The sequence below is a fragment of the Falco naumanni genome, chromosome Z (assembly GCF_017639655.2).
Source record: "Falco naumanni isolate bFalNau1 chromosome Z, bFalNau1.pat, whole genome shotgun sequence".
In the NCBI taxonomy this organism is placed as follows: domain Eukaryota; kingdom Metazoa; phylum Chordata; class Aves; order Falconiformes; family Falconidae; genus Falco; species Falco naumanni.
In genome coordinates, this window is record NC_054080.1 from 83957817 (window position 1) to 83981883 (window position 24067).

General features: G+C 41.3%; 1 protein-coding gene across 4 annotated transcripts in view; it reads left to right on the plus strand.

The window, feature by feature from the left end:
* Positions 1-21771, plus strand: part of SMAD4 (SMAD family member 4) — a 29202-nt gene extending 7431 nt beyond the window's left edge. For 2 of the 4 annotated variants that reach the window (XM_040579386.1, XM_040579385.1), the window contains 11 exons: positions 2773-3138; positions 4056-4230; positions 4648-4677; positions 6193-6408; positions 8190-8309; positions 8441-8551; positions 10362-10412; positions 12505-12688; positions 13685-13853; positions 15131-15269; positions 16594-21771. In XM_040579386.1, coding sequence (XP_040435320.1) covers positions 2890-3138; positions 4056-4230; positions 4648-4677; positions 6193-6408; positions 8190-8309; positions 8441-8551; positions 10362-10412; positions 12505-12688; positions 13685-13853; positions 15131-15269; positions 16594-16805 — 1656 coding nt within the window. In that variant the 5' untranslated portion in view covers positions 2773-2889 and the 3' untranslated portion in view covers positions 16806-21771. The remainder of the gene's footprint in view (positions 1-2772; positions 3139-4055; positions 4231-4647; positions 4678-6192; positions 6409-8189; positions 8310-8440; positions 8552-10361; positions 10413-12504; positions 12689-13684; positions 13854-15130; positions 15270-16593) is intronic. The other 2 variants (XM_040579387.1, XM_040579388.1) reach the window with 2 other exon arrangements.
* The last annotated feature ends 2296 nt before the right edge of the window (positions 21772-24067 follow it).

Sequence of the window (24067 nt, forward strand, 5' to 3'; positions counted from 1 at the left end):
TCTGTTTCCATGAAATCCCTGGCTACGAGGGAAGTAGATCTTTGTTCAGTGGATTTGGCCCTACCTGCTTCAGTAAAAAATCTGAGCTTGAGCTGTAGTGTGGGATCACCTCCTTGGGTGGGCAGCGTGCTAAGGAATGAACTTGAGGTTTCGTGCTCACATCAAGGAAACATCAAATCACACAAGCATGCTGCTGTTTTGCAGAACATCTAGCACTCCATGTCTGAGGGCATGCTGGGACCTTATCTTCAGAGGCATCTTCTAAAAATACAACGCATCAAGATTACATTTTGCTTTTATTTGCACACACGAAAGTAATATAGTAAGAAGGTGTGAAGGCACCTCTTGAATGTGTGACTCAGAGATAGGCTTGTAGAGCTATTTTGTGAGAAACTGAATTGGTGGCACGTAAAAACTTGGCTTGTCTGCAAAATACAGTAATGCTTCTGGTGCTTTGGAAGAAATACATCACAGCGTTTGTCAATTCGTGCCAGATAGCTGCCGACCTCACCCCCTCTTTCTGGGGATGAAAATGGCCAGATTAAATACAGCATTTCTGCAGATGGGGCTTCTAAAGGGAGGGTTTTGAATTAGCGTGCAGTTACGCATCAACAGTGTGTAACAGTATTCAAAATCCTAAACAAGTGGCCTGGCTTTCAAAAATGCTGAACAGTCAGAAGCTCCCGTTGAGCATAGTGGCAGCTGAGGGGTGACTCAACATTTCTGAAGATCATTCCGCTTAAATAAGAATTTATTTGCTTGCTCTTAGTCTTCCAAAAGTCAGCAAGCAAAATTCTCATTCATGGTTTTAGGGGTGTAGAAGGTAGAGCTGCCTGTCTAATTTTAAGCATCTCTTTATTTAAAACTCTTCTGGCTAACAGCTTTCTCAAATCACTTATTTATGATTATTTATGTATACCTATCTGGGATGCTGTTTTATATTTAAGGAAAATGATGTTCTGTTCTGTTTTAGCTGGCACGCTTTTATGGATTTATGCGAGTGTAGGTTGCCATGGAGAATGACTGGCAGGTTAAGCTTGACTTTTAAAAGAGGCTTATTGAGTTGAAGTGCAAAAAAAAAAAAAAAATGTTGAGAGAGAAACTTTTAATAGCTAGGTAAAATGATCTTACTCAAACTTCTAGGTAATTGTTCTCTTTTGGGAGAAATTAGGTCCAGAAGCATCCTTACAAAAGAAGAAAACTGTTGAAAATGGAGGTGGGGGGATTTGCAATGTGGATTTTTTTCCAAGTATACCAAAGGATGTTGTATTCAGGTTGAAATTGGAGAAAATATAAAGTAGGGAAGACTTTGTTTCCTTTTATAATTGTGCTGGATTTCTGTTACAATATTCCTTTTACAAGGAGGGAAGCCATACATTCACACTGTAATTTGTGTGATGTGCTAACTTTCTAAATTAACATCCCCTTCATTTTTGTGCAACACATTTGTTTCCAATAAATACTTGCCTCTGCTGTACCTCTGTTACTGCACTGGAATTTTCCATGTTATTAGGTCTTTGACTGGATGTGTTCCTTGGATACTATGAAGAAACTTTTTTCCCTTAACCATTAAAATCAAATATACTTTATTTACATTGCCAAGAATGACAAACATGTTATTTTCAGAAAGGCTTATATTTTAAGCTTACTCCGAAAATGTAAATGCAGTAAAATCACTTAGGTGGATTTGCTGCCACTGTTTTAAAGTCAGTGCACATAGTTGGTAGAATGGTGTTAGTGGATGACTACCTGAAGCCAGAGCCGCTTGAAGAACCAAAGTAGCTTTTTGACAACATCAGACTCCTTTTCTGTGACCGCATGAAACCTGTGGTCCTATGTTTCTGGAGAAAGCAAAGCAAAGTGTAGTAATTAGCTCATTCAGAACTGAGAAAATCAGGCCAGCTCTTCTAATTAGTGAATTAAAGGAAACTTCAAAAGGATGAGGTCTCTTGGCTTTGGGAGGGATGACTTCATGGCCAGAAAACCACTGCAGGTTCTTAGCAAATGGAGTTTAAAGGCCAAATGTGTTAGGAGGGTCTTATTCCGTATCTTACACGTAGTGTAATTAAGGCAGTTCCGTTTGAGACAGTTTGGAAGTGCGTTTTTAGTGACTTCAGTTGATTTGTCTTGATCCAGAAGAAGCTGGATCCAAACAAATAAAGGCAACTTTGCCAGTTGGGATTTTCATATGTAAAGATACACACAGTACTACTTCACATAAATGTGTATTAAGCTAATGGCGAGGTACAGAAGAGAAACTGAGTTAGTCTGAGGTCAGAACATAGCTGAACTGTTTGAACAGGATTATTAACTAGAGGTGACAGATGATTCTGGTGTGCATTCATGCTTCTTCACTATTCAAATTTTGTTTAAATTGATCCCCTCGATTCCCAGTCAGTACTTCCACTTGGTTTCATCCTACCTGATTAAAACTTAAGAAATCATTGTCACTGTTCTCCTTTTCCTGATTCAGAGCCTGTTCATCTAATAATCCCTACCTTTCTATATGTACATACTATGTGTACATGTATATAAACTATAATCTTTAAATATTGTTGCTAGGGGAAAAAAATAATCTTATATCTAAAACTGTGCAAGCAGTGTCTTAAGCATGTTTTAGCTATCATGGGACAAGCAATGCAGTTTTTCATGTGCTTTTAATATCCTGCACTTAGCTTGAAAATAAAAGAAGCAAAAAGCCACAGACTTCCTTAGAAACATGATCTGCAATTTGTTAAAAACAATTCTAATGTAGATATTTTTTCCTCCTAGGTTTTACCAAGAGACAGTACATCTAACACTTAACTTGGATCATCTCTTGTTCATCAGCTTGAAAATCATAACAGCCCCCAAAACTGACATTTGATCTGAAAGAAAAAGCTGTGACAAATGGACAATATGTCTATTACTAACACACCAACAAGTAATGATGCTTGTCTGAGCATTGTTCACAGCTTGATGTGCCATCGACAAGGTGGAGAGAGTGAAACTTTTGCAAAACGCGCAATTGAAAGTTTAGTTAAAAAGCTAAAGGAGAAAAAAGATGAATTGGATTCTTTGATTACAGCTATAACCACAAATGGAGCTCATCCTAGCAAGTGTGTTACAATACAGAGAACGCTGGATGGGAGGCTTCAGGTTAGTACAAGTGAAAATCAGATATTTTCCTCCTAGTGAAGTTGGAGCAGAAGTGAGTGACACAGGATCCTAGAGTGTTCAGGAAGAGTAGCTCTTTTCTTGCAGCCCCCCTTGCCCCCATTTGTAGGTATGTTTTGTGGCTGGAGCTCTGGACTGCTGCAGTAGTTGATTTTATTTTTTTTTTTCCAAAAGGAGCAGAAGGCGTTGGATCAGCCATTCTAAACGAGTGTGTGTGTGGCAGTAAAAAGCAGGGTCACGTAACAAATTCGGCTGTTTATCCTGGTATTTTCACTACAAGCTTCTGTTAGCTCTGTGTTGGTCAGCAGTGTGAAGAAAGACCTAAGATCCCTTGCTAAGGTACTCCAAGGAGTCTGTGCTGAGGATTTATCTTAGCCTTATATTGTCAGTACTCAGTACCTGTATAGCTTGGGTTGCGATTTCCTTGTTCCAGGACAGATGTCATGTTTGCTGGCTAGCTTTCTGTATACCCTAGAAGCATATATATATATTATTTTTTTTTTTTCAGTATAATGGATTGGCATTGTTCTACTTGTAAATTCCTTATAGTATAGCTTAGTGCCTTGTTCCTCTTCTTCTGGGGCAAAGCTCCTTCATCATCCATGGTGGGGAAGGTGACCATACATACTACATTAAACACAAATTCTGCTTCTGCCATTTTGTATCCAGTAATTTTTCTTAAGAATCACAGTGTTGACTTAACTGTAGCAAAACCCTAATAGTTCTGTTGAGTACAGAATGTGGGTAAACTGTACACCACTTTTTTTTTTTTTTTTTTTCATATTTTGATGATGGAGAGAAGTTATGTTGTTGTTTGTCCTCTTCCAGCTTTGCTCCTCACTAAGTAAAGAGAAATGTCTTGCTACTTTCCCAATCAACTTTTGTGTCTAACTTTTTAGGTGGCTGGTCGCAAAGGATTCCCTCATGTGATTTACGCTCGTCTTTGGAGGTGGCCTGATCTTCATAAAAATGAACTCAAGCATGTTAAATATTGTCAGTATGCTTTTGACTTAAAATGTGACAGTGTCTGTGTAAATCCTTACCATTATGAGCGTGTAGTATCACCTGGCATTGGTAAGTAGACTTGATTTAAAATGGAACAGTGGGAATGAAATGTAGAATGTTTTCCTTTTGAGTGTATGAAATACAGGCCTAAATTAGAAACATTAACTTTCAGTGATCTAATTATAAATTACTCTCATATGCTCTTGTCCATCTTAATGGAATTATTCTTTTGCCTTTATTTCAGATTTGATAGAACAGTTTGTGGCTTTTGTTTAAGCCTTTCTGTTGGCTTTGCACACAGTTCTTGCAGTTAACGTGTATCCTAGGAATAACTTCGCATTGAGACTTGTGTTGTGATGGAGGGGGTATAATATGTAGTCTGTAGGACTGATTTCTAAAGGCTTATAAACTTAATGCTCAAAAACCACTGCAGATCTCAGTGTATATAACCCTCCACACCCTCTTTTCTTTTTCTTCTTTTTAAAGACCTCTCAGGACTGACACTACAGAGTTCTGGTAAGTTGGTTTTTTTACTATTAAATTTCTATGGGCACAGACTGTAAGCTTTTCAGTGTGTACACAGTTTATTCCTGTGTATCTCCTTGGGAGGGAGTATAGGCAGCAGATGGAAATGCATTTGTGTCTTTGGTTTTGGAAAACCAGCTGGGTAGCATATGAGAGGCAAGTACTGATAAATTCTCTAAATCGAGGCTTCATCTCAGCTTGTAGGTGTGTTTTGTTTTCATTGCCTGCAACTTACAAACCCCAACAAAAAAGCCAACCCAAACCAAAAACCTCACTGTTGAATGCTGCTAATTGAAAAAACCAAACTCAAACCAAACACCCAAATCCATGTGCACCTGTGTGATATACTAATTCATTGAATTAGGAATAATAGATGCTTGTGACTTAGTAAGTAGTTTAACAAGAAAACAATGGAAATTGTGTAGTTAATACGCATTTGAATGAGGCAGTCTAATTTTCTTGCTTTCTCTGGAACTTGAGAGAAATTGGACATTAAATGTCCAGTGGATATGATTCAGAAATCTGAGATTGTGCTGCTGGTAACTTCTTTATTTTCAAAACTCGTTTTTTTCCTTCCAGAAGAAATTTGTAGAGAAGGAAATTTGGGTAATCCAGCGTTTAGCACATTATTAGAAGTACTGAAGCAAAAATGACTTAAAAAACTCTAAACCTGACAAACTGTTAACTTCACAAGTTGTAACTTGTGCACTCATCTCTGCTAATTTGTGTTGCTACTTGTGTCTTTTGTAAAATGATCCTTTTGTACAGGATCAAAGCTTACTAGCCAGCAGTTAAATAGGTGTTTCCTTGTCGTGCTGCTGTTTTTGCAGCAGGAAACAGAAAATTACGGCCAGATTTTAATATTTTTAAGGCTACTTTGAAAATGAGCATGGGAGCTAATGTAGTGTGAGAGTTTTACTTGAATTTGCTCAATAGGATATATAGAAAGAAATTCTTCTAGTGGCGATGGTATCTTTGTGTGGATTGTCTTTGAATGTGAGTTTGATATTTCTTGTCAATTTGGATGGGAGTTGCTTCAGATTATTTCAGGGGTGCATGAAGGTGTTTGTGCTGTGTTAATGAATTACATTGTTCATAGGAGCTTTATGTGTGTTCTTAACGTGTACTAGGAATTGGTTTGTTAGCGTTGACATGGATTTAGATGTTTGACAAAAAGCACGTTTCTCCCTTTTATTAACCCTGTCCAACCACACGGTGATGGACTAGAAAACAAAATGCTATTGGAGTCTGCTACTGTGGGACTAAACTGCTTGTTTGATAGCAGTAAGCAGAATAAACAGTTTGCTTTTCCATCCAGTTACGCTTCAAAATTTCCTGCTGCTGACTTGGAAGTGTTTATTTGTAATTTAGAGGAGTGCTTTAGCAATGTTTATATAGGTTAAATCCTCCTCCCAGTAGTTTCAATAGCGTTGTTATTGCTTGAAAGTAGCAGTGCAATTGTAGTGAAATCCTGAAAATACTGTTTAACCGTTTGCTTCTTCACAGCTCCATCAAGCATGTTGGTGAAAGACGAATACGTTCATGACTACGAGGGGCAGCCATCATTGTCTTCTGCTGAAGGCCATTCAGTCCAAACCATCCAGCACCCACCAAGTAACAGGGCATCTACAGAGCCTTATAGCACCCCAGCCATGTTAGCTCCTACTGAGGCTAGCACTACCAGCACCACTAATTTTCCCAACATTCCTGTGGCTTCAACAAGTAAGATCTTTGAGATTATATGAAATCCTAAATTGTGAAAACAGGAAAGCTCAAAGATAACTACTCATTTTTGCCAAAGTAGATCTTGCAGTGGAACTGTGCTGCTGCGGTGCTATGCTGATAAAGTCTGTGGCAATATGATCTAGACAGTCTTGTAAGTGTTAACATACGGTTTTAACTCGGAGCAGAACTGGAGTAACTTTTCCAGTCTTTTTTCAGTGGGGCTTACACTACATGAGTGTCACAAGACTGTTGTGGATATGCCCAAGGTTCAGTGATCCAATGTTAAAACAGTTGACCACTGACAAAACATTGTGGCTATTACTGGAATAATTGCTGTAGGAATGAAGAATTTTATTTTATTAAAACAGCAAGCAGGACAACAAACAGATATACTCTAAGGTGGCAGTGTTGAGAGGTTTTCAGGCAACTCTTTAGTGTTCCACAGCTGACAAAATGAGTCTTCCAGTTTTAACTTGATCATTTTTATAATGGCCCACTGTACCACCAAAGGAGCAGCCTTAATTAATATTTTCATGAGTCTGTTGGAGTGCTGCGTTGAAGTTTTTCTTCTCTGTGTGTATCTGGTCCAAGTGGAAGAGTCTGGTTTACCAATATCAAACACAGCAAACCTCACACTTCAGCAGGACAGTAAAGCACTTAGGTACGCAGTATCCTGCAGCCCCAGCGTAGGGAAACCATGAAGTTTTGGAGGGGTTTCACATAGTCTTTGTCACTTTAATATCAAAAGACATGTGAATATAACGAACTTCGTGTTATCAAATTTGAATTATGGTGGTGTGGTGTTTTGATAATGTTCTTTATTTTTAGTTGACAACTTTTTTTGCTGAGACTAATGATGGTTTTGCCAAGCTGAGATACAATGTCTGTATTTGTCTCAAGCAGAGAAAAAAGGATAGGTGGTTTAATTGTTTTGCCTTTGCACAACAGTTTATAGTCAGTAACTTTTTCTCATCAGTGCTATAATTGTTGGAGCCAAGTAGACAGGAAAAAAAGCTCATTTTTAGGTTTTAATTCAAGTTCTCAACGTGTTAAATTCTGCTAGCCACACCAGTTTGAGAGTGCAAGTGTACTTGTGAAACTGCTGATCAGTTTAGTGTTAATGGCTGAGCTGAAGCCTTTTAAAATCAAATTCCGTTAACCTGTTCTGAAATATCTGTAGTTTTACTTTAAAGCTTAGACAATTCTTGAAATACTTACTTGGGAGGAAAAAAAATAAAATAATCCTAGTGACTTTCTCAGGAAGGAGTCCAGTGATGTATGCAGCTCTATTCCAAAAAACCAAGTACTGTTCAGTATGTTTTGGAGGAACATAAATTTAAGCGAGTGTCCTCCTTAGGAACAGTTGTTATGCTGAAAAAAAGCAACTTGTTGGACCTGCCGTTGGCCTGTTTGGATTCATACCAAATCTACTCCAGCTATGTTATTCAGTAAAACCTGTGACATCTCTTCTTCTTTCCTTTCAAATCAGAAAATGAGATGCAAACAGAACAAAGGTGTGGTTGATAAACAGAGTTCTCTGCATACTTCTACTCCTAAAATATTAAGGGTGTCAGAGTCAAAATTAGCTGATGCAGAGCATCTTGCTTCAAGTTTCCTAGGACACTCTGGTGGGTGGAAAAAAAGTACTGAAACCAGACTTGTAGGAACTGTGTATTGCAGTGCCCTTAGTTGGGTGTATTTTCCTACCCAGTAGTGCTGAGCTCTTCTTAATTCAAATTTTGGAACGTTCATGAATAGGTAGTGTGTTCTTTTACCAGGTCAACCTACCAGTATATTGACAGGTAGCCATAGTGATGGACTCTTACAGATTGCTTCAGGGCCTCAGCCAGGAACTCAGCAGAATGGGTTTACAGCTCAGCCAGCTACTTACCATCACAGTGAGTATATACATATGTGCACTCTTCTTAGTTTTCTAAAACCAGTTTCCAAATGTTCAGGAGAAATAGAGGATTAGAAGTGAGATGCGGAAAAACTCCCTTAAAAACCAACTGCTCCTTTCTTTTTCTAGACAGTACTACAACTTGGACTGGAAGTCGGACGGCAGCCTACACGCCTACCATACCTCACCACCAGAATGGCCATCTTCAGCATCATCCACCTATGCATCCTGGACATTACTGTAAGTAGTGCACACTTCCAAATCACTCAATTCGTTTTCAGTTTTGGTGAACGGTGAGGGCTCATTTGTGATTATTCTTTAACCCCAAATCCTTTTTTTTGTTGTTGTTTTTTGTTATAGAACTACCATTACTTGTTTAGTATATTCTGACAGGTAAATAAAAGAGCTTGATGGACTTTCCTCCCTTAAAGCAGCAGAGGTTGGAAATTTGGAAAGCTATAGTGATGCCATCTATATTATAGATGTCTTACTATACCTAACAAAACTAGCCTTTCCTTTCTGAACCTGTTTTTAAAGCTTTGCAATCTTAGAGTAAATATTTCCTTTGCAGAAAAGGAAGTTGATTTAGAATGTGTTGTTTAGATCGTTTTCTTTCAAAATGTGGAAGTTCCTGGCTGTTTTTATTTTCTAGAAATTTTGAAGTCATGTGTTAATGAGGTAAAAATCTCCCTTAAGCTTTGGAAGATGTGTGTCCAGGTACACCAGCCAGTTTAAAACAACTTTGTGACAGCTCGTGCAGTAAAGTACTTCTCAGTGAAGGGGTTTTGCCACAGCCTGGTTCATGAGTACATTTGGCACACAAACTTGAAAATCTTTTTCATCTGTGAAGTAGAACCACAACCTCTTAAGATGGGAAGGCAAAAAACAAAGGTGGTCAGATTTCTACTGTGTCTAGTATGTTATGTGCATTGTAAGAATATGATGCAAAAAAACCCCACCCAAACTAAAGTTTTTCTAAATTTTGCGGCAAAAATCTAGAATGTTTCTTTATTTCCTAATACAATAGTTAAGCAGATCACCTGTTTGCAACAGTTGTTATTAGTGGAGGGGAGAACATAATGTGAGTTAATGTTAGAATGACACTTCAGCTTGTATCTATCAAAAATTGTGGATTAGATATGGTTATTAAGTTTTGTTATTTTCTTGTTAGTATCCCACTTATCTTATTTGTTAGAAATACCAGAATGTAAAAAAAACTTCCAGTGGTGGTGTAGATACTCTATAAACGTTTCTCAGTGCATGTTTCTTTCCATAATTAATATTTGTAACTGGCTGGTGATACCGCATAGAGCTTTTCTTGGCTGCTGCCATTTCTCGCTTTGGAAAGTTGCATGTTTTGACACCTACCACCGTTGTGCCTTTTTTGACATCTTGTTGCGAAAGCTGCTGTTCCTTACAATGCTGTGTTTAAGTCTTTCCTTGTTCTCTGCTGCCTGTAAGGGACCTAGTTAGTTTATAAAAGCAGAGGGAATAAACTGACTGATAACAGGACTGTATTCAGTATTTTTTTTCTTTAGAAAATGAGTTCTCTAGGGCTTTTTTCCATCTTCAGGTAGTATTTCTTTTGGTCAAGTCCACAGCACGCTGGGCAACTTGTTCTGTGATCGATGAAACTAATGAAGTGTGGTTTCTAGCTGATATGTATGACTCGCCTCTGTGCAGTGCTTCTCTCCTTGTCCAACTTGGGGTACATGTGAAGCCTAAGTCCTAATTCTGTTACATCTCCATACTACATCTGGTTTCTGCTCTCTCCCAGAGCTGGGTCTGGCTTGGGCAGCATGTGGCCTTTGTTCCTGGGATACTAATGGAGCTCTTTGCTCTACTCAACTCAACTGAATTTTTAGGAAACCTCTTAAGAGCGTAGTTCTTCTGTGGGCATCTTTCTCCCCCGTCAGTTTTGGCCAGTTGATTCTGAAATTACTGGGATTTATAGCATCTGGCATCCTCACAAGTCTTTTTTTCATAGGAAAACAAGAAAGAAAACCTTATTTTTCCTCCTGTAAAACGAATTGCATGTTTTCTTTTAAAGGGCCAGTTCACAATGAACTCGCATTCCAGCCGCCTATATCAAATCATCCTGGTGAGTAAAATCTAACATATAACGTTAATATCATGGAAATGAATAAGTTTCTGTTGTCAGTTCTGATGGTTTTTTTCTTGGTATAAAGTACTCTGAAATTCATGAGATTTATGAATTCATGAATTATACGCATTCAAAATGGGACAAAAGGAGAGGAACCATTTTGTGATGTGGCCTTTTGGATTCAGACATCTCTTTTGGAATGGTGACACAGGCATCTAAATTATATTCAGTTTGCAGCTTAAGATTGCAATCCTCAAACCCACTCTGAGCTGGTGCCTACCTTGGAGGTGACTGAACTCTGAATGTCCTCGATTCTAAACTTTGTAGGTTGCCTGAAGTTGTACAAATTTTTGCCATCTTAGAAATGTCATGGAGCTTAGGTCACGCCAAAGCCCTCTTGGATCTGTAATCTGGAAGTCCATTGTGACAACCAGATACCCTGAAAGACAGTTATTGCCCTTCTTAGCATTTTTGGAGCTAAATTCGTCTTCGGAGCTTTGCGCAGAAGCTTGCTTTTCAGGAGTCTTCATTAATGGTAGCAGTTCATGGAACTAAGCGGGTCTGGTCTTGTGGTACAAGCTAGCTCCATTGCAGGTGTGAGGTGGTATTCTGATTTTAACAACAGCAAAGCTATTGCCTGCATAGGGAGAGCTGCATAGTTGAAGAACTAAAAGTTTTAACTTGTTTATTCATTGGCCAGTGACAGTACCAGAAATAAACGGTTGTTAATTGCTGGCTGAACTGAACTGTAGCTAAACTGTATTTTGTATTATTTGGTGTGTCTCTTTCACCCTGTTGATTCACCTATTGGTCTCACCCTATTCAGTTCTCACAGACATGAGTATTTATGTGAAGATAAAAAACTTAAAGCAATTCAGGCACAGGTTTATTCTTTTCTAATGAAAACAGAACAACGGTTTAAGACAAGTAGGTGTGCCGTTGGGTCCTGCTGTTTGTAATGATTGAGTACCACTTACGGCACTGGCAGAACTTTTTTTCCTGTTGGCTTATCAGGCTGTGGCATTTAGGTCCTGTCATGTTTGCTCTTCTGTTTCCCCTGTTTTGAGTACACTGTAGTCCTGATTTTCTTTGCCCTTCCCAACAAGCTGCTTCAGTGTCAGCTGTGTTACTGTTTTGTGGAAATTGGCCCTTGTAGTCAGCAAAGGTGCTGAGTCCCGAAATCCCCAGTGACTTAAGCTTGTGGCAACTTCAGGTTTTACTGTGTCTGAAGAGAGAGAAACTCTTCTTAAAAGCATGCACAACAAACCCTGCAGACGGCTGGGCAAGCCAGTTACTCCCAGGTAGCACACAAGCAGCAGACACACATGTACAAAATCACTTCGTGTGCTTTATCAGGTTTCCTTGCTTATTTGAAGTGTTTGGGCTTCAGCAGCATGCTCTAGGGAGTCAGGATTTCCCTTCCTCACATGGTAGCTTCTTCTAAGTACCATCTTTCCTTTGTAGCCTGTTTTTAAAATGGTATGAGTTAAAAGGCGCCTCTTTGCTATTATAACATGCCACTTTGTTCTTCTTCCTTGTTTTATCTACTTCCTTGTTTTATCCCATTACTGACTTTCTTGTGTGCAGACAAGATCAGTGTGTGATCTTTGATATTTTTCCCCCATTGCCCTGCTTTCCAAATCTGGTTTGCTTTGCAGGGAGGATAGAGAAAACTGCTTTCACCTGGGAGGTGGTTACTCTTGTATCCTAAGCCAGATCTGTTTCAGGGTTAGTTTATATCTGCCTAGCCATGAGTAGACATGTGTATGTACGCTAAAGGAGGGCAAAATCGAGCTATAAGGTGTGGGAATGCAGATAGCTTGCAAAATCTAACTGGAATTATAAACAGTTCAAAGACTTAAAAGATCTCAACTACAACAAATCCTTGTGATGATGTGTGCTCAAAGAAAAAATGACAAGCCCGTGTTTGTTGTAGCATGTGGAGTTTCTCTGTGCTAGCAGACATGTCCGTTTCTATCTGAACTTGCTTATGATCAATGGATTTGCAGCAGACTTAATTGATTGTCTGGAATGGGTTTTGGGGTGGGTGGGTGCGCCTTTCAGGCGGTTAATTGTATATATTCTTTAGCTCCAGAATATTGGTGTTCAATCGCATATTTTGAAATGGACGTGCAAGTTGGAGAAACATTTAAGGTCCCTTCAAGCTGTCCGATCGTTACGGTTGATGGATACGTGGATCCTTCTGGAGGAGACCGTTTTTGCCTGGGCCAGCTTTCCAACGTGCATAGAACAGAAGCCATTGAAAGAGCAAGGTATTCTGCAAATCCCCAGAGCCCCCAGCTCTCTGTGGTATTTGGTAATCATTTGGTTTTGCCTTCAGTGTGTGCCTCCCTTTTGAAATGACAAGTCTGGTATGTTTCTTTGAATTAAGTGTAGCAGAGTGTATCTTTCTAGGCCACAACTGTAATGCATTCAAAATGTGGACTGTGTGACAAAGACTTTCGGTGCTTTGCAGTAGTGCATTGCTTTTCTTGGCTTTCAAAGGCAGCACCTTCAAGGATAAAATTAGCAACTCGTGCCATTATGTATGCAAGCTGAATATTAGCTCTCCACACCAGAGAGTGATGTGAGAATAACTGCAATATATCGATTTGTCAGAGGAGCGAAGGAAGGTTGATAAAGAGCTAGTGGATTTTCATTCATTCTCGCCATCTGTGGGATAGGCTTTGATGTGGAAGCATAGAGAACCGAAGCAATCTTGCAATGCTTTTTTTCCCTCTTTGAAACAAAAGAGGAGGAAAATGATTCCACGTCTTCAAGAACGTTGCATTGTGGCGATCAAAATGCTAGATTGCTGTAATGAGATTCAAACGAACACACAATTCTGCATTAAAATGTGGTTTTGTGTATGTACTATTTCTGTACTAGATTTTCTATACTATGTTTCTATACTAGAATACTTGTGGGATTTTACACTTCTGAACAGAACTGAATGTGTTTGGCATCACAGCTCTATATTGTCAATGAGTACAGTAGCTGCTACTCAAAAATCATTGCTTCTGCGTTCTGTGTTTCTCACAGCTCTTTACGTGGTATTACAGATGGCTTTTTACTTTACAGATTTTGTGTGACTATGTACTGACTTACACCTAAGATAATAACTACAATTTCAGGTCCTTGTATGAGTGGAGCGTAAATTAAGACAGCACCGCTGACTGAGTGCTGGAAAATTGTTCATGGTTTATTTAGTAAAGGTCTCATTTACAGTATGTACACACAGGTGCATTGGAACTGTTTTTCTTTTTAAGGTTGCACATAGGTAAAGGGGTGCAGTTGGAGTGCAAAGGAGAAGGTGACGTGTGGGTGCGATGCCTCAGTGACCATGCAGTCTTCGTTCAGAGTTACTACCTGGACAGAGAAGCAGGGCGTGCACCAGGGGATGCTGTTCACAAGATTTACCCAAGTGCATATATAAAGGTTGGTTTGATGTTCCTAGATGAAAATTGTGGGGGAAATAGCATACATTTGGTTCTTGTAAAAGTGTTGTGTAAATGTTAGGGAAGCTATGAGGCACTGACTTAAATGTCACTTTCCTTTTGGTTTTCCTTATAAAAAAAAAAATATACTCCATTTGACAAGTCATTTAAGATGACTTTTTAAAATTACTCTAAACTTTTAAGTATCATCTAGATACTATGAAAGAAACTGATTTTGTATTTTGTCACAAACAGTCTTGATAGCAGTTCTTTCTACTTTTAGCCTTACAGTTTTAAATTAAGTGCTACTAAAATTTTTAGCATAGGTTATCTGTTTCTTTACTTTCTCTCCAAAATAAGAAAAATTGGGAAAGTGTGTATAAATGCAGTAGAAGTGTAAAGTGTGTGTTAGCGTTAACGAATGTGAGTGATCTAGAGGTTGCAGAAAGTTGCATGGAAACAAATTATTTTTGGGAGGTTCTTACTTGGACATGCCTCTGCCAGATTTGAAGCTTTATTTATGGCAAATCACACTTGTGAAAAATAATTATTGAATTAGAGATAAACTGCTTGAAATTTGCAGTGTTTTTTTTTATTTTGGGGTTTTTTAATCCTCAGTTTTGCAGACAAATCGTGTAATGAAGGTGAAAGAAACCCCACTGACTTCTGTGCCCGAGCTTTCTAGTATGAGAACAGAGTTTCTGTAGATATTACTGCCGAGCCTGATCACAAAGATAGAAAATGCTACCAACCTGAAACCTAGCTGCTGAAACTTTATCAATTATTGGTATTTCTTTTAAAGGGACTGACATATTTGAGTAACGCAGTGAAAAAGAATAAAGTCTGACAAAGTTAAGCAGGATTTGGTGGCTCCCATTTTTATTTATGTGCCTGTTTTTCTGGAGATCCTGGGATTTAACTAAGAAGCTGGGATTATATCAGCCTGTGGCATTCTTCAGACTGTGGTCCCGCAGTCAGTTCCACATAGAGTATGCTTTAACCTGCTCAGCTCAGCCGGGTTCTGGTATTGCTGGTGGTAGTAACATCATATGAGAAGGGTTTCTTCAGAAACAGCTTTAATGGACTGTTTCTGTTAGAAATTAAGCAAAACAGGGAAGGCTTGCTTTTATCCAAGTGCATGATGAGACCGCAGAAGTTGCTTTGGGCGAGCAGAGAGGTCCAGATTATTGGGGATGGGAGCTGAGGAATTCTTTCCCTCCTTGATTTTGGTAAGTCTACATAGTTCAGGTTGGTTTTGTTTTGTTGGGTTTTTTTAAGGTGTTTGATTTACGCCAGTGTCATCGTCAGATGCAACAGCAGGCTGCCACGGCGCAAGCTGCCGCTGCTGCTCAAGCTGCAGCAGTAGCAGGAAACATCCCTGGACCAGGATCAGTAGGTGGAATAGCCCCAGCCATTAGTAAGTACATTAACTATTGGTCTCCTCTTTTTTCCTTACCTGAAAACAAACAACACAGCTCTCCTCATAACCGCACCCATCCACCCATCGCCCCTGCAGTGGTGCAAGCTAACTTGGAACGAGGTAGTAAGACTGGGGTGAGATGGGGCGGGGGTGGCATCCAAGTAAGTCTGTATTCATTCGGTTTGTTACTGCTCCACACACCAGTTTTCACTCTGAGTTTTCACTCTGTAGCCTTCAGGGAACGCTGGATATGAAAGTGGGTACTTACTGTACTGCAAGAAGTGTTGCGGTACAACAGAAAACATGTTCTATACAAGGTCAGATAGCATAACCTTGTAAATAAATAATTTTTTTTTAAAAAAAATATTTAAATAAATATTCTTTACAAGCATAACCTTTTAAATAAATAAAAGAGAGTTTAAGCAGAGATACTTTTGGCTGCTTATCCCAAGCTTGAAAAATGATCTATGAGATCTAAGCTCATAGAAATGTTACTCAAAACAATAGGGTTTACTGGGCAACAAAGTCCTTGACTAGGTATAGAAGTTAGTATTACAGTTCTTGAGAAGAGGAAGAAGAGAGCGTGAGGGTGTGTTTCTCTTTCTCTCTTTTTTTTTTTTTTTTTTTTAATTATTATTCTGGGCTAGAGTTTTCTTAGTTACTAAATTCTGTATCCTTGAAATTGTACCCAAGTATTTCTAAAAGTGTAAGTACCTACATGTCTCAGACTGCTTTATGTGCCCTAGTGTTTTCTGGATTCCTTGTGTTGCCATGTGACTCTCCAGCTGTCCTGCAAATTGCTGAAGGCATTTTGAAGGATGTATTTAATTTTTTTCTTAATCATACTTGCAATCTGAAGTTTGCCAGCTGTATTCATCTTTTTTATTTTATTAGATGCAAGCAATGTAATTAGTTCATCCAGTTTCCTGCAGGTGGTCAGTCACAGTTCTTACACTAAAAATGCAGCATTTTTGCAAACCTCAGGGATAAGTATTTTTTGACTGTGTTTCTTAAATAAGGTTTGTGCGCATTGTTATCATATAAGACATTGGGTTTCACCATGTCTGCTTTATTATAAGGAGTTTTATATTTCAGAACACTTTCAAGATTGCAGAACGATGAGAAAAAATTTAATTGGAAGAAACGCAGAGTAATCGCTGCGTTCATTGTAGCAGAGATCTAGAAATGTGGATTGGCCTTTGCTGTGGTGAGAGGGGAAGCTGTACATGAAGAGAGAGCCGAGCAGACAGGAATGGCTAAACAAACCAGATGATAAAAGAAACGTGTCTGTGAACGCTTACGTGAAACCTCTCCTGTTTAGGTTTGTCTGCTGCTGCTGGAATCGGTGTAGATGACCTCCGCCGCTTATGCATACTCAGGATGAGTTTTGTAAAAGGTTGGGGACCTGATTACCCAAGACAGAGCATCAAAGAGACACCGTGCTGGATTGAAATTCACTTACACCGTGCCCTCCAGCTTCTAGATGAAGTACTTCATACCATGCCTATTGCAGACCCACAACCTTTAGACTGAGATCCCTCTGCTGCACTGCTGTGGGCCATTATATTGTGAGGATGGTGGATTGTAAAATACATTTCTGTTTATAACCTGAAGATATATTTTACTTTTGTTCTGCTTAATCTTCTAAAACCAGGTTTTAAAAATGTGTTTGCCGCCTTGCTCTTAGCAGAAAGAAACTGAACATGCAGAATTTGGATTTCAGTTATTTTCAGAACTTAACTGTCATAATACAGGGCTTAAAGTGGAAGGTAAACGCCTTATAGAGACTTTACAGTATTGGGTTTGTTCCCTTTGAAACTTTCCTTCTCTATTGTGGCATCTTGGTGATAAGCCTCACAGGAGCCTTTTGTATGCAGAATATATATTATATATATATTTATATCTGAAAATTCCTTCTAATAGTTAAAAACATTTACCTTATAGCAACTTTAAAATTCCAGCTGATTTGTGATGTTCTTTTTAGGGAACAATAGTTAACAGAAGACTTCTTTATTTTGTTGACTATCTTGTTATGATTTTTCCAGATTAAAACCTAGAAGCTGCCAAAAAGTGAGGGACGAGACGTACGTTGTTGGCATTGATTAAAAATAGCAAGGAAAAGAAATGTGGCTTTTCCTTCACTAGTTTTTAAAAAAAAAAGATATCTTAGATTTTTATTTATATAGATGCGTGAGTTTTAAAACACTAAAGGAAATGGATACTTTCAGTGCTGGCACTCGGTTTAAGTATAACATGAAATACCCAGTCTGCAAAGTTGCCACTGAAAATGCATAATGAGTACCTAATGGCAGGAACATATTTTCATAACTACTACTGACTTCTATGATTTTACTCAAGTAAAACTTGGCAGGTATTTTAAAAAACTTGCATGACTCTTTTTACTTGCATATACCATTAAATCGTGTATAATATTACATCGATATTTAGGATCCAGTTTTTGTATCTGTTCACCATTTCCACTCAGGGCAAGATGGCAAACTTGTTTTTATACCTCTTGGTTATTTTAAGCCCTATGCCATCAATGACCGTATCAATTGGCAATGACTTTGTATAGAGAATTTATAGTAGAAAACAAAATGCAGATGTATTGACTGTATGACAGATACAATATGTATGCTTTCTCTCTAGTTAGTAGTATAAATAAAACTATGAAAACCCTGATTTTTATAAATTTAGTTTGCTTCTATTATGTAATTCTGCACCTTGAACTCATTGATCTTGTCTTGATGGATTATTTCACTTTGCAAGACCAGCAGCAGCCAATAGTGGTAGGAATTTTTGTTGGTTTGAATTGCCAGGAAGCAACTCTCATTTTTCTTGCTCCCCGCTTCTCACTAAAAGCATGTCCTAAGGATATCTGTTTCGGCTGTTTGCTGGGGTATGAAGAGGGAGCAGGAATTCCTGCTTTTTTCGGCCTGTGTGTAGGGAGTCGGAGCTTAGTGAAACAGGCTTAGAAGTACGTAGACACCAGCTTCGGTCCTTCGCTGCCAGTTTGGTCTGCCCGCCGTGCTGTACTGAGCCGACCTGGCAGTGCAGCTGTAGTGGTTAACCTAAGTAGAAATCTTGGAAGAGATTATTCGGAGGCTTTTTGCCAAGCTTCTTGCATAGTTTCAGGAATCTGTAGAGGGCTGTGAACACAGTGTTTAGGTATTGCTTCCCCCATCTGCTGAAATCCTTACTGAAGATGTCAGTGGTCATTGTTTCTGTCTTAGGCGTGGAAGCACAGAAGACTGCATGAGTTTCCTCCGTGTTTTCATTAACAGTTGTTGCCTTCTTCAGACTAACTCCTAATGAGATGAGTCGTCTTTTTCCCCCTCTTATGTGGTGACTCCTTGATACTTGGAAAAATCACATTTCTTTTTCTCAAGGCCTTTAGTTTAAAACTTTTTTTGTTTTCTTTTCACTCCTAATGATCTAGTTTGTCTGAAAAGCAAGCTTCAGGTTCTTGAGGAACACTTTCAGTAGAGGATTCTGACTACGTCCTCAGAGAAGCTTATTAACCAGCAGCTCAGTTATGCTTCATCCATAACAGAAAGCTTGACTGGGGGGAAGAAATGAAAAGCCTGACTACATGTTCTTCTTGCCAACCCCCTTTTGAATTGTCTGCCCTGCTCTTACTGCTCGTTTCAAGGTGCCTCGGCCTTGGGAGGCGTCTGGCCTTCCGACGGACAAACTGCTTATAACAGACTGTTCTTTTGATTAGGAGTCCCTGAGCTTACTCCCTGTTTAGCTTTGCGGGTTTGCAAGATGCTTATCTTGGTGGGTGTCTGATCTGTGTGTGGCCACTTCACAGAAAACCCTCTGTACCAGTTTCTTATTTTTGAATTGTGCCGAACTCTGATAACAGTAACAGATTGCTTCTGCCTGTTGGTGTTCCTGCCCGGATTGCAGCCTGAAAGAATTCAGCTATTAAGACTGGGGTGGTTTTGGCAGATGTTTTGCAAGTCTCCCGAAGTCTCTACCTACAGTGAATGGTACCTATAATGTGGTATTTAGATGGCTAAAAACATGCTGAATGGAACAACAAAAGAACATCGGTTGAGTTTATCAGAACCAAGAAGGCGCAGGCTCCACATCAGGAGTAATCTGAATATTGTGTGGGGCAGTAAAAATGCTGAAATGGCGCTCGTCTTATCCACTAGACGGTTACTGATAAGATGCAGTCATAACTGTTAAAGGGCAAAATGAGAGACTCGTTCTTAGTTTTTAATATGCCTTTAACTTAATTTTTGTACTTTTATTTCTTGTGACAGGGCATAAAAGGCAGCACATAATGGATTGGAAACCCTTCAGCAGCAGCACATTGAATCTTTGACAGTCTTGCATTTATGTCTTTTTCTGAGATTCAAAAAAGAGCTACAGCTGCTTGACAGCCGTGACGATCCCCATACGCGCTGTAGGCAGGGATGTCAAGAATGCCAGAATCGCGCCTCCTCTTCAGCTCCAAATGTCTCAGAGTCGGTGAATTCAACAAGTATTTTTTTCAGCTAGCAAACTCTAGCTTGTGCTCCTGTTCCCGGGTCTGTTCTGCTTCGTTCTTTCGCTGGAGTAATTACCCTTGTGTTTCTCACCCTCGGTTACACGTGTGCTCCTCAAAAAAAGCATTGGAGCTGGAGTGCCTTGTAATTTCACTTCATGTTCTGGAGAGTTGGGTTTAGCACCACAGGGTTTAGATGGCTTTAGCCGTGTTATTGTTAGTTTTGAAAGCAAGGGCATTTGAAGTTGACGGGATAAGAGATGTAGGAGAGGAAACCTTTTCGCTGGCATGGTTTCAAAAATATTTAAAAGAATTCTAATGGGAAACCCTTAGAAGGAGCCGTAAGCGCTACGCAGTGCTGGTTAGAAATGGTTGTTCTGAGATGTGGCTTTACTGGGCTTGATGAGAGCGATGTGCTCAGGGACCCAGACCCCCTGGCTGTGACATCAATAACTTCATTAACGGCTCTAGCATACTGAAGACCTGGGAAATACTCTGGCTGCTTTACAGAGAGGGACCTAAAGGAGGTGACGGTCTCCCCCAGTCACAAAAGAGGTCTGTAGCAGCAGTAGTCATTGAACCTGTGTCCAACTCCTGTGCCTTAACTTTGAGACCATCTTACTTCTTGTGACACTTCTAAAGACGACAGCGTCCTCTCTGCGTAGCTCAGGAACGACTGCCTCAATTCTTTTACTAGGATCCATTAAAAAAATTCCTGTGCCAGTGTATCTGGGGGGGCTTCTGCCTCTGAACTCTTTGAATGTTGTTTACGTCTTGCTGGTAGTCTTTATTGAGACACCTTTAATCTCTTCTTTGAAGAGTAAGCGCTTTAGAAAGGACTGTCTCCTCAATTTGCATTTTTACTCTGCTACACGGGGTGACTGGGATTGCTGGTCACTTCTTTAATGCAACCAGTTAAAGACAGCCAGATGGGTCTTCCTCTAAGTGGGATTCAGACTTCATTTAGGAAATCCTCTTTCCTCCCCCCCTGCCTTCTCCTGTCACGCCCCATGCTACTTAGCATCTGCTCTATAAAATTACAAGATGCTTGGTTGTCAGGTGTTCTTAAGGACACAATTTTTGAGCGGTTACTTCCTTTCCGTTTTTTAAGTTAAGGCTTAAACATTGAAGGTCATGGTCTTGCCTGGTCCTGCTGATGAGTGTTTCCATGACTGGTGACAGGTTTTTGAGGATCACGGTGCTGTTCTTGTGACTGAGATTTGCAGCTTGCCCGTCGTAGGCATGTGCATTATTCACAAGCACTAAGCTGGTTGCATCTACTCCTGATGCGCCTAGTCGCACTTCGGTCCCGGGCAGGGAGATGAGCCAACGGAAAGCACTTCCCCACCGGTCACGTAGGAGCTGGATGCTGTACGTATCCTTGCGTTGTGTCATCTGCCTGCAAAGCCAAAGATCATGTGTTTCTGAAAACGATCTGGGAGGTGCAGCCAGGTCAAGTTGAATCTGCTGCGTATGGTGCTGCCGAGGTCCTCAAGAAGTGACTTGACTTTCCAGCACTGCGGAAGTTTCACTTGGTGAGACCTGGCGGAAAGCAGAACTACCGCCGACAAAATCTCGAGAAGTTTTTGTGCTGTTGGCTGCTGTTGTGCCTTCTGAGCGCTGTGCCGCTCCTAAATTTACAGGACTTAATTCTTTCAAGCTCACCAAAATCACCTAATGCTTTCTTGCTCCAGTACCTTTTTCTGTGTCTTTTTGGTGCAGTTTGGTAGCACTACAAAGTTGTGATTCAGCTGGATTGAGAGCTGCGAATTACCCGTAACCCAAAACTTGCTGCGAGAGGGTTTTTTGAGCATGAAAGCCTAGTTAAGTGTTTCTTCTTTTAGCCATTGCCTTTTGATAAGTGGTCAACAGAATTCCCAGTAGTTCCTTTGTAGCTTATTGTATGTTTTTCATTAGACCTAGTTTGTGGATAATATACTGTAGTTAACTTTCCTGAAATTCTGTAACAGAGTATGTTTTTGATTAAAAAAGGTAAAGATCTGAGTCTTTGGCTTCTTTATTTTGTGCAGCGGACAGCTTTGACCCTGTTTCTGGCTGGCTGGCAGCACTGCTAGCTGTGGTCTCGGATGGTGTGGGGGCTGGGAGAGCTCCTTGGGGCAAGGCTGCAGGTTCACAGCATCCTCTTCTCACGGTGCCGTGTGTCAGCCGCTTGGGTGCCACCAAAGTGACCCCAAAGCCAAGTGCAGCGTCCGGTGTGGTAGCCTCTCCGGAGCACGTGAGGGCAGGCAGGTGCCAGGCTGTCTGAAGCTGGTGGGACATGGCAGTTTTGTGGGTGTTTGTATTAATGGAAATTATATTTTTTAATCCGCCAGCTGAGCTCTGTGTGTTGCAGCCTCGGAGCAAGGACCAGGGACTGGAGCTGCTACCAGGTCTCGGCAGCCGTGCGTGGCGATGGAGCGATGCTGTGCAGGCCGGGGAGGATGCGGCTGAGCCCGAGCAGCGCATGCCGGTGGCAAAATCCCTCTTTCAGCCTCAGCCGTAGCCTTGCTCCGGCCGGCGCCGTTCCCAGACCCCACTAATGCCCTGCTGGTCCCGCTCCTCAGCTGTGGCCCCGCAAAGCTGGCGGTGGCGGGGGGTTGTATGTGCTGTTAACGTCAGCAGTGCTTGCTCGAGCTGTGACCCTCCCTCAATAGCTCGTATGTTAACGATATTCACGCTCAGCTGCTGCTGGCAGTTGGAGGGAGCAGATGGCCGGGGTGGCTGCGAGGCCCTTGCGCCATCCCGGGGGGGTGACACCCCTTGAGCTGCAGCGCAGGCGCCCGGCTTCACGTTTACTTGGCTCCTGGAGCCCAACCTGCCCCGGGATGGAGGGTGGCGGGGGCAGGACTGTGCCAGCCTGGCACAGCGAGCTGCGGCAACGTGAAATCCTGCAAAACCTAAACGGTTTGGGTTTGAGGTGTTTTTTTAATACCTGCAGCAGAACCAGAGCCGTGGGCATGTGGCTCCCGTGGAGGAGGGGTTGTGTGTGTCTGTGTCCTCGAAAGCCTTTAAGGGACACGGGGCTGGGGATCCCCGGGCATGGGAAGGCTGGGGACAGGCACCACCAGAGTCATCTGGAGCCGGTCATGGAATGGTTTAGGTGGGAAAAGACCTTTAAGATCATAGAGTCCCTCCCTTAACCCAGCACTGCCAAGTTCCACCCCCCCCAAATCACGCCGTGCCACGCAGCGTGTGGGCTTTCCTACAGCCCCTTGGTGCAGCTCCTTTGCCCCCAAACCCATCTGTTTTCTTTGCAACAACCTGCACCCCCCAGCTCCTTCCATTCCTTTTTCATTTATTTACTTAAAATTTTACCCAAGCAGCTGCTGGAAATGCAATGTGACTTTGGAAAGAAAAAAAACCCAACAAACTAAGGCTAAAGGTATTTTTTGGGGAAAAAAAACCCTCACAAACCAAACCCACTTTTTTTTTTTGGTTATGCCAGTTACACTTCTTTCAGGAGTGGAGCCCTGCGGCACCAGCGTGGGATCCCTCCAGCGTCAGCCCTGGCTGCTGTACCAGAGCCGGGCTCAGCCACGGCAGGAGGTGGGTGCTCAGCACCTCAGCGCCAGCTGCCTGCACCTTACCTGCACAAACCAGCCTGCCACATCCCACCCCCCCAGCGCCCGCGGGTTGTCCTGGCAGCTCCAGTGAGCTGGAGCAGAAACGCTGCAGGATGGGGCTGAGGAGGTGCCCGTGGGCAGGAGCTCACTCACCCGCTGGCGAGTTTTGCCTCAAACTCTCCATTCCAACCCCCAAAATCAGCTCAGCTCCTGAGTCTTGATGTGTTGGTGGGCTCATCCCAAGGGAAGCATCACCCTTCTACCTCTGCCAGAGCTACAGGCAACGTAAGCATCCTCATGAGACATGGAAAACGGCATTTTTGGCCCAAGGAGGGAGAGGATTTCTGAGCACAGCTCCCTGCCGCGGTGCACCAGGCCGACTGCTCACAGAACTGAAAGAACAGCACCAAGTACAAAAGGATTTACTTTGTCTTGGGTTTTGGTTTGGTTTTTTTGTGTGTTTTTTTTTTTTTTTTTTTTTTTTTAAAGCAAACAACTTAGAGCAGTTTGTTGCCAGCTCCTGCGCTGTACCTACTGTCCCCAGCAGCAGGTTTGAACCCCATGGGTAGCTGAGCAGGAACAGCCGAACCTTGGCTGATTTTCAGGACCCAACAGGAGATGCTGAGCACAGGGACGTGCCGTTCCAAGCACAGTTTGCACTGCTTCCCACCCCGAGGTTCGTACCGCTGCTCGCCAGCAGTATCTGCAACGGGGAGCAGAAAACAACCCCGAGT